Source organism: Astatotilapia calliptera, chromosome 6 (assembly GCF_964374335.1).
Source record: "Astatotilapia calliptera chromosome 6, fAstCal68.1, whole genome shotgun sequence".
NCBI lineage: Eukaryota > Metazoa > Chordata > Actinopteri > Cichliformes > Cichlidae > Astatotilapia > Astatotilapia calliptera.
In genome coordinates, this window is record NC_137427.1 from 37,315,705 (window position 1) to 37,326,239 (window position 10,535).

A 10,535-nucleotide genomic window follows, 5' to 3' on the forward strand; every position below is an offset into this window, starting at 1 on the left:
GCTCTGTGTGTGTTACATACTACACATATTACACTTGTGGTTGGCAGAGTTGGTTTATTGTGGTGCTTTTCAGTGTTTCTGCAGCATCTTGCACAACAACAGTTGTTACAGAAACTCTGTTTTCACTTTAAATAAAGATCAAGTTTGAATCAAAACATCAGCAAAATGAACAGCTGTGGTACAAGTGTTACACCTGTTACAAGTGGTAACAGGTGTAACACTGACAATCTGATCATTGCATTTATGGACTGAAAACATTCAATAATGATGTGAGTACTGTCACATCAGCTTTTTGTCTTTAAGAGAGAAAAGTCAGAGGAAAGAATCAAACCCATTTCATTTGACTTCACTTGTCTGTCATTTGTCTTTTAGAAGAGACGAGGAAATGGAAACCAAAAGATTCTGTACATTTCTCTTTGGAGGCATTTTTGAAACTGTTTGAAAGAACAAAAGTGTTTAACGAACCCATTTTCAGATCAGTGGAGCCGAGCAGATAAACACTTTTATGTTCTGTGTCAGAAAAACTGAAATATCCCCACATTGATCTGACATGTGACACAAAACAGAGAGATTAACACTGTCTGTCAACAGAGGCGACAAAATACTGACACTTTGTCCTTATGAAGAAGTGCAGATACTTGTACTTAAGAAGTATTTAAAAATGCTTGATATTTAACCCTTTAAGACCTGCCATAGAACCAAGTCCGCCAGAGCTTATATTATATTTTTACATGTTGTAGTGCCATTTTTGGGAGTTCTTAAAGTCAGCAAAGAGGCACAGAAAAGAAGACCAGACACCAGCGAGGGAGGATAAGAAGGACAGACGCAACAACATTGTCATCCCCTATGTAGCCGGTGTATCAGAGAAACTCAGGAGAGTTTTCTCCAAGCATGACATCCCGGTGCATTTCAGACCCAGCAACACGCTCAGACAGAAACTGGTTCACCCGAAAGACAAAACGCCAAAACACAAACTTAACAATGTGGTGTATGCTGTACAGTGCAGCGAGGAATGCCCAGACCTCTACATTAGAGAGACCAAACAGCCACTTCACAAGCGCATGGCACAACACAGAAGAGCCACCTCCACAGGACAAGACTCAGCAGTCCATCTGCATCTTAAGGATAAAGGACACTCTTTCGAGGATGCCAATGTTCACATTTTGGACAGAGAGGACAGATGGTTTGAAAGAGGAGTGAAAGAAGCCATCTATGTCCACTGTGAGCGACCATCTTTGAACAGAGGCAGGGGTTTACGACACCAACTCTCTGCCATCTATAATCCAGTTTTGAGATCCCTTCCCAGACGCCTTAACGCCCACTCACATCCTGGGCCATCTGACCTCAGGAATTCGCATGATAAGGTGGGGCCAGGTTTCACAATGAACACACCCGAAACTCTGGCTGATTGGGACCCACGCCCAGTTTCCCACCTTGGCTCAGGCGATTAGAGGATCATCAGGGGGTCCTTTTGTCCCTCTGTGGGGGGTCACTCCCACTGGGTTTATATCTGGGACTCTCCACCATTTGACCTTAGAACTGAAGAAGCTTCTCGGATGAGAGGTGAAACGTCTTCAAGCAACTTAAAGAAGTCCAGACGCTTTTCTTTGCAAGCTCCTTTGACTACGATGACCTGGATGACTGAGAACCTTCACAGACATTTTTGGGAGCATTTCAAGTTGCTATACATCAATACAACCATTACGGCCTAAATTTTAATAATATGCATGCATTAAGTGCATAGTAATTACATAAATTGCAAAAAAGTGCAATAAACTACAAAAAAATTGAAAATCGTTTTTGTTTTTTAACATATATTTCTAGTTAGAGAAATTTAAGAGGCTTATCCCTCAAAACTGTAAATACAAAAAAGTTGCACAAAATAGTTTCCCACCACAGGAAATTTATTTTGAGTGTCTTCATAGTTTTATTTTTGAAATACACCAATTTCTATACACTGAAGGAAAAACGAAAATAAATATCATAGTGCAAATTTGCAAAAAAGCAGCATATGCATCAAAATAAACTATTTCCAGCAGTGCAATATGAGTCCTCAGCATCCCAGAAACGACACAGAAAGTCATAAAGTCAAAAATAACTTTTAAAAACACCAGTATAAGCTCATAAAGGTCTTGATGGTAAAAAACTACATTTCCGCGAAAATGACGTCACTTCCGGTTTTGGGCAGGTCATGGCGGACATGCGATAGTTCACGCTGATGGACGTAGGAAGTGTTATGAACAGCTGATCGGATCGGCAAAGCCTGTTTCTGGAATATTATGTTTTTGTTGCTGCAAGCGCTTTTTATGCAGTTTTTGCAAAACTATATGTGGAAGGAAACCGTGACCTAGGACAAGCTGATGGCATAAGATGTAAGTACAACTCATCTGGTTTCATTTGCAAAAAAAAAAATTATTGCGCTAGCTCACGTGGTTGCAGTGCTACCGGGATTTAAAAATAGTTATGCAAAACAGAGCGTGCCCGCTCTGACCGGTTTTAAAGGGTTAAAGTACTGTGAAGTACTGATTCAACATCTTTATTTAAGTCAAAGTACTGAGGGCTCTGAAATGTACTCACAGTTTCTACCAGATAGTTTTGTTACAAGTTTACACAACCTGGTGCTACATTAATATAATCATAATATAATATGAGTACATGGGAATACTAACTATTAACTGTTCACTGTCTTTATTATAGACAGTGAACAGCTGGTATTGTATATTTACTTTGAACATGTTAAAATAGTAAAACAAGAACAGAAAAAAAAACTGTCAAAAAATACAAAATACAAGGAAAACAAAATAATAATTATAAATAACTTAAATGTTCAAAAAGCAGTAGGAAGAAGCATAATCTTATTTAATCCTGCCCCCTTTTCAACATTTAATAACACACTTTTTCTTCCAGTTTAGGCCCTATCCATCATAAACTCTTCCTTACAATTTGTTACATGTTTGCTTTTATTACCCCAGTAACACATCAAACCATATGCAAATGTACAGCTATATATACATAAACATATTTGTGTTTATATAACAAATATGTTTATATAACAACAGGGGACTGTTGTTGTGATTTGGTGCTATATTATAGCTATATGATGATAATACAACTGATTTGAATTCAGCAGTTTATTGAAATTGGCCTTCACATTATCTTCTGTTAATAACTGTTGAAGATGTAATATCTTTTTTTTTTTTCCTTTCTTTGTGGGGGAAGCAGACAAGCCTGATTAAAGGGTCGTCGTGTAAGTCAGCAATAAACCACAACACCAATATGAAGATTTTTCTGTCTACAAACTTTAGATAATCTCTCACATGAATTTTCATTTCAGGGATCCAGGCTGCAGTGATCACACCCATCAGATTCACATTGATGTGATAGTTACATGTTTGCTCACTGGTTTTTCTCATGTCTGCAGATATCACCAGTATCGCGAGGGCTGGGAGAGGCAGCTCGCACCGGGGGAGCGGGATCACCACCAGCTGCGGTGGAGGATCCGGGTATGTGTGGGATGAGGCATGAAGTTATTACACCATCAGTTTCATTGACCTGGGCAGCAATGTTTGTTGGAAGTACTTTTTTTTTTTTATGTATTTTTTCAGGAGCAGCTGGCACAGGGAGTAGTGCCAGTAAGTAACTCTCTGTAAGGAACACACACACTTCTTTGTGTGTGCATTATAAATACAATTAAACAGCGTCCGACAGTGCTGCAAACAACGTTGGACTGGTGGGTAATAAGCAAGAGAATAATGCAGAAAACTGATTTTTAGATGGGAAACTCTTCCTCAGAGACAGAGCTCTGCATGAAGTGTGATTTTATCGTGGTGGAAGAAAAACAGCCACAGTAAGAGGGAATAAATGACGATGTTTATGTGAAGCGAAATATTGGGGTCTACTTTATATTCCAGCTCTAAAGTCAATGTCGTCTTCACTCATGAAGATTTTTACTGTCCTGGGGACAGGAGTGAGGAGTCTCGTCAGAGGAGCCATAATTTTATAGCTTGCAAAAGTAGAAACAAATAAGTGTTCATTTGAATTCTTGTCTTAGTGAAAATGGTCTCACTTTCTGCCCTTCACTGTTTGTGTCTAAGGCTAAAAAACTACTTTATCTAAATTAAACGTGACTCTAAATATCACATATGTAGTTGTGTGTGTGCGCACACACGTTTTTTATGTATATAGACTTCTTTTCAATTATTACTCATGATATAACAGTGTGCAGACAGGCCCTGCGAGGACATGAGGAGGAGGCAGTGATAAAAGGTGTGTGAGGCTGCTACAGGCTGTGGATCCCTCACCAGCTGGAATAAAAAGAGCACAGCTAACAATAACACGTGTACCAGTTGTTCCTGTTCTGTGCTTATTCCTTCACCCCGAGTACCAACAGGGCCATAAGGCGTGTCAGCCGCACAGGGCTTCAGATTCCCAGCAGTCAGTGAGGAGATAGGAGGAGGCTACAAAGCTCAGAGTAACTTGGGTTAGAGAACCTGGAGCTGGTGGAGTCATAGCTGCCTTTGTTCAACACCATCTTCTCATCTGGATTGCAGGACATAACAGCATCCACAGGCGAGGTTAATTCTACAGTCATCATTTCCACTGAGTTCAAGAAGAAGTGAAAGTATTCACTGGGGAACCCACTCTGGAAGAGAGAAGTCACAGAACAGAAGAGGGCTTAGAAAGATTGGAAATATACAAGATATTCAATCTCCACTTTAATGGAATCAGTTAAATAGGTAAGCATCAGGTGTTTGGGGTGCTTCACTCATACTTGACTGAATTTGAATTGCTTGGATCATGAAGGTCATAAGTCTGTGACTGGATCAGTGAGTCGCTTTGTCTGTCTGGTTACACCTCCCACAGAGTTCACATCTATCTGCAATACTCTGTCTTTTTATGGTACATGTTGTGTTGCTCGACTTTTTGCACTGAGCTTATTTTTGCTTTTAGACTCCTTAAACTCTCTGTAGCTCCCTGCTACTTTACAGGGTTTTTTTCAAGTGAATATTTTTAGACATGAACATTAGACCTTGATGCAGTCTACCTCTGTGGTTATACGGTGAGCCTTGTTCCCAGCAGACAACAGGTTAACAGAAAATACTGTGAAGTGACTGTTGTTGTTAAATGGTGCTGCATTAATAAAACTGTACTGAACTGAAATCAAATCATTGTATAATAAACTTCCCCATGAACTTCTCCAGCATCTGATTTTAACACTGTGATGAAGCACTCTACTCTTAACCCTGACCCAGCGCTCCAGCCCCTACCGGTCCGTGAGTCACTTGAATTTTACAGTGTTTATTTATCGGACAAAAGAAGTTAAATTAAACAGCTGTCCAGTACCTGTGCAACAGATGGTAGTGATGGTTCAACAGAAACATCCTATACAACAACTGATACAGTTATATACATAAGCAGAACTGGGGATACTCGTCCCTAACTATAACAATATCCATAACATCAACACTCCTCTACACATGGTTGTATTTGAAGCTGCAATGCTTCGCAGCCAGAAGCACACCCCTTGAAGCAGCACAGGTGTGGGCAGCACCTGTGAAATTTAATTTACTTGGAAGAAGTGAGTTATGGGTTGAATTGTCCATCCTTGTTCTATTCTGTGTCACCATCTTTCTAACCATGCTGAACACCCTCTCTGATGATGCCTTGCTGTGTGCCACACACAATAGTGCCTTCATCAAATGCACCAGAGTCTGGAATCTCCCATCTCTCCCTAGCATGGCCCAAACCCTGTCAATCCTTGCTTCCTGAAGAAGATCTTCCCTGCCAAGCACCTGGTACTCCACTAATTCTTCCCTAAGTCTATCCAGGCCCAACCGCAGCTGCAGCAGACTTTTCCCTAGCTCTATGACTGCACATGAAAATGAGCAAATTAAGCACAAGTGAGCTGGAGATATAATTGCTTGCTCTATTATTATACTCTGTAACTTCTGAAGTTGATTATTAAACAACTACCACCATCAATTAAAAAAGGGGATGTACCTGAGTTTGGAGAAAATTGATGCCGTGACGCTGGATCCAACACGGTCAGGCTTTGGAGGATGATGTTGTCGAGGGGGGATGCAGTCATCATCTTTGTGGTCACAGATACAAAGAAGTCTCTCACTGCTTTGTGACACATGATCGGATCAATGATTACAGGCATTGTATGATGGATTATCAGTCAGTTAGCTCTTAGGAGGTAAGCTTATTTGGACAACACAATAATCATAATGCTTACTGGATCATCATTGGGACAGAAGAGTAAAGTTCATCCATGTTGTCCTCCAAGAGGCTTTGTGCAGCTACTGCAAGAAAGAGTTCTTTGCCTGGCAACTGTAGGCTGGCATCCATGAACTTGATGTCCTTCAGTGGGACGTCAGCAATAAGGCTGGCAGTGAGAAATCTTCCCATCAATCTTCTCACCAGGCCGGTCATCTCCCTCCTTGGGTAGCCTATGGACCATCACTCCTTCAGCCTAGAAACACAAGACGGATTATCAGTTTTGAAAAATTATGAGAACAGCTTTATTTATTATCACAATTATTAAAGTTTATCTTTTGCTGGGCTGGCTGAGCTGAAACATAACCTTGAACTCTGCCAGTGGCTTCAGAACCTGGAAGAAGAACTTTGTCTTCTTGCTGGTTAAATGCTCTGCCAGCATCTTCACCTAACCAGGCTTCTCCACATCCTCATACTGGCCTGCAGTGCATCCCACTGGTTGAGCACCCGCTTTATGCAAGTCAGCAAGCTGAGCCACCTGGTTGCACAGTATTGGAGTATCTTCAGAGTCTCTGAGTCAGTGAACTGCACAAACTCTTTGAAGATTTCAGCATGTTTGGCACTAAAGTTGAGAAAGGTCAAATAAAAATACATAAATAAAATACAATCAGGAAAGAAATTGTTAAGTAATGAAAAGCCAGGAAGCTAAAAATGATATCCAATAACAGTCAAATTGTGGAACAGAGGCTCTCTTTTAACTTATGTTCAAGTGTAACATGTAGCATATCAATATGCTTACCTGATGTCAAAGAGCATAAATGCTGCTGCTGATGTGATCAACAGGCTGGCCTAGAGCCCTAATGCCACATCCTGTGGCCAGCTGGACTTCGTCACCTCCTTCTGAGTTTTCAAAGAGAAAACCCTGGCCAATATCACAAATTCCTTTAAATAAAATAATATTTATTTAGAGAGCAATTTTCACTGACGACAGCCACAAATTACTTTATAAGAGAAGCGTGAATACAAAATACATACTTTATCAGACCAAAGGGTTGGTTTTGGCACAGTTTAACCCTCACGTCATACTTTAAAAAACTTACGTTCGTCACCCTGGGGACCGTTTTCTGCCACGCCCGAAAAATGCTATAAAAAGATTATATATTCATATTTTTTTCCACTTTAAATTAGCCAGTCTTTTAAAACTACTTCTCCCTGAAATATTCATGTAAAGTTTTAATTATATTTCGGGGGTTTTAACCCTTTTAATCGCAGTTTAATTACATGAGCGCACCGTTTTTTTAGCCCCCCAAAACAAAACGAAATATTAAAAAAAAACAAACATTTGAAGTAATATTTGATTGTTATTATAATTAGGCCTTTAGATGTACTAAAGATTGGCACCAACCTTCATTTCGATCGCCTTTTATTTTTTTTTGCAGGAGCAGAAAATGGTCTCCAGGCGGCCAATGTTGCTCCTCTAAGCCGAAAGAAGTGTCTTTCCCCGGCATAAGTCGCGACGATCACCGGGGCATGTTGCGTCGGACCCCTTTTTCCAACACACACGTCCGGTACCACGTCACAACAAATACGTCATTTCCTGTTGATTAAAAAAAAATGCACCCTCAAACGGTCCTAGGCGCTGAAAATGGTCCCGCCCGATCAGCGGGCGAAGGCGCTGCTGCACGCCGGAAATGAGGCTTCGTTTCCCGCAGGTCTGTTTAAGCAGCCCGCTGTTTTCCAGCCCGGGGTCAAATGTGGAGCAAGGGCGCCACCCGGTGGACAAATAAAAAAATTACAACTCTAAGGCCACTACTGCAAACGGAAACGGAAGCATTACCGATCACGATCGATTTGACCGTAATTTTTTTGCCGTGAAAAATAGCGTTTATAATGGGTTTCAATGGGGCACAAAACGGTCCCTAGGGTGTCAAGTGTGAGTATTTTTGCTGCTAAGCCGTGTTAGGCTGATGTAAGAAAATCAGACTGAAATTTTGAATTTTTTACAAAAACGAAACCGGGTGGCAAGTTTGGCTATATTACACCCAACACAGCGGAAATGGCTTTTATACGAATAAAAAAAGTGGCAGAAAAAGAGCCCAGTATGACGTGATTAAACAGTTCATAAAAAGCTCAGGGTTTTAAGTGTTATATGTAACAAATCTCTTCTTTAAAACTCAGTTTATTTGTCATATTTTCTCTCTCAGGTCTGAATGTCCACAGCATGCTGAAACATGAAGCCATCGTCCTCGCTTTGGAAACATTTCTGTAGGATAAGCTGCACTGGCACGATGAGCGTTACACGCCTCTCCACCCGTTGAAACTACCCTACTCTGACTTTCCTTAAACAGTGACCTGTAACATATTAACTGAGTTAAGTGAGTCATTAATAAATAACTCAAATGATAACAAACTGAAAAGTTTTCTTAGTCACTGATGTTTAGAGAGGCCACACTCATTATGGTTCACAGGAGTTCAGGAGTGAGCGATGAAAGTGATGCTACATCAGAGTCTGTCTCTGGACTGGTTGTTTGAGTTCAGCAGGAGGTGGGGAACCCACAGCTACCAGTGGCGCCGCTTGGTTGGTGGGAGGATCATACTTCAGGTTCAGTATTATAGTTACGTTCTTCCTGGTCAGTTTTTTAAAGTTCTGGTACAGAAAGAGAACTAAGACAGCCACACCATCACCTGTGGCTGACCACACACCATTAATGATTTGACTTCTCAGTGTTGACAAAATATTTCCGGTGGCAACATAACTAGAAGCCAAAAGTTCACTTTTGAAAATTCAAGACTAAAGTTCCACATTATGAAAAGTTACTCCAAAAAGTCTACAAAGGTTTTCTTTTTGTCTACCAAAGTACATTTTTGTAACTTCATGTGTCGAAATAGCAAATAAAGAGATTAAGGAAAGATTTACAGTCAGAATTACCAGAGTTAGCAGAGCTACCGTAGTTCAGCTTATGGACTTTAATAAGGACAGATAAGAATGGTGAGAGTTTACATGCTGTAACTTTAATGATGCTTGAAAATAATCCAGGAACTGCACTGAGCCTGTCCAGTCAGCACAGTCTGTGTAATATGTGAATAATAATACATTTGACTTCTCCTCCCTTTTCCAATTAAAAGTTGCCAGTAGGGTTGTTGGACTTTGGGACCATGGAGCTGTGGTTTAAAAAATTCGTACACAGTGTAATTACTGTATTTGGACAAAATAACCATTAACTGTAGTTTAAAAGTAGGTTCACGTCAGGGCCAGTGGGGTTAGGAGTAAATTGGATTTAGTCACTGTCTGTGGCAAATAAATTCAATTTACCACCAGAAAAAGCCACAAATGGCAGTAATACTTTTTAAAACGCCTAATGACCAAAATCAGGTAACTTAGGTGCACCTGCTTAACTGCTCATTAACATGTTAAGTGGGTCACTTGCCTGCGTGCAAGAAAGCAACAAGTTTTAATGGTGACCATCAGGAAAACCAACACACCCACACTTAAAATAGGGTACACAGATTTATTTTTCCTCCAAGGCAGCAGCAGCAGACTAGCAGCAGAAGACAGTTCTGTCCTGCAATCCAAGGCCATGGTCAAAATTACTGGTCTCGTCAGCCTTGTGTTGTTAGGGAGTGGGTTTCTACACCAGATCCTACAACTAAAACCTCTGCCCCTCTTAGTCTTGGGCAATCGTGGTTCAAGAGTTGGCAGTTTGTCTTGTAATTGGAAAGTTGCCGGTTCGAGCCCCGGCTCGGCCGTTGTGTCCTTGGGCAAGACACTTCACCCGCTGCCTACTGGTGGTCGTCAGAGGGCCCGGTGGCGCCAGTGTCCGGCAGCATCGCCTCTGTCAGTGCGCCCCAGGATGGCTACGATGTAGCTTGGCATCACCAGTGTGTGAATGGGTGGATGACTGAATGTGTAAAACACTTTGGGGTCCTTAGGGACTAGTAAAGCGCTATACAAATACAGGCCATTTACCATTTTTTTGTACAATTTCCTCTCATTGGTTACCTCCTCCTCCTTTTCTGTGTTTTGCCAGTTGTCAAACAACGATGTGGTCCATTACCGCCACCAACTGGCTCGGAGTGTGAACCAGAATTCACTCATACCAAAGAATCAAAAAAATAAAAGTACTATTGCAGTACTCCATAATAGCAACGACTGACCTGAGGCTGTTGCTGTATCTCTAGATTATCCACCACTAACTAAAAGTTTCCGTTGCATACACATTCATGTAGACACACAAGGGGCTGACAAAAATCATCTAATGCGTCTCTTCATGGGGGGATATGTGGAAGAGAAAATAACTGACAACTGCACAACACTG

General features: G+C 41.0%; 1 protein-coding gene across 1 annotated transcript; it reads right to left on the bottom strand.

Annotated features, from left to right (window-relative positions):
• Positions 1-1,903: 1,903 nt before the first annotated feature.
• LOC113023362 (uncharacterized) lies at positions 1,904-8,021 on the bottom strand. Its single transcript, XM_080303240.1, has 5 exons — positions 7,019-8,021; positions 6,587-6,841; positions 6,239-6,475; positions 6,001-6,126; positions 1,904-4,642 (listed from the first exon to the last, which is right to left on the bottom strand). The coding sequence occupies exons 3-5, from the start codon at positions 6,433-6,435 to the stop codon at positions 4,606-4,608; spliced, it is 360 nt and encodes a 119-aa protein (XP_080159366.1). The 5' UTR covers positions 6,436-6,475; positions 6,587-6,841; positions 7,019-8,021; the 3' UTR covers positions 1,904-4,605.
• Between the last annotated feature and the right edge of the window lie 2,514 nt (positions 8,022-10,535).

Excerpts from the sequence above, each read along its gene's own strand:
- LOC113023362 (XM_080303240.1), bottom strand. The coding sequence starts at position 6,435 with ATGACCGGCCTGGTGAGAAGATTGATGGGAAGATTTCTCACTGCCAGC. Across the intron at positions 6,127-6,238 it reads TCTGTCCCAATGATGATCCA|CAGTGAGAGACTTCTTTGTA; the intron begins GTAAGCATTATG and ends TGTGTCACAAAG. Across the intron at positions 4,643-6,000 it reads TCAATTTTCTCCAAACTCAG|AGTGGGTTCCCCAGTGAATA; the intron begins GTACATCCCCTT and ends TCTCTCTTCCAG.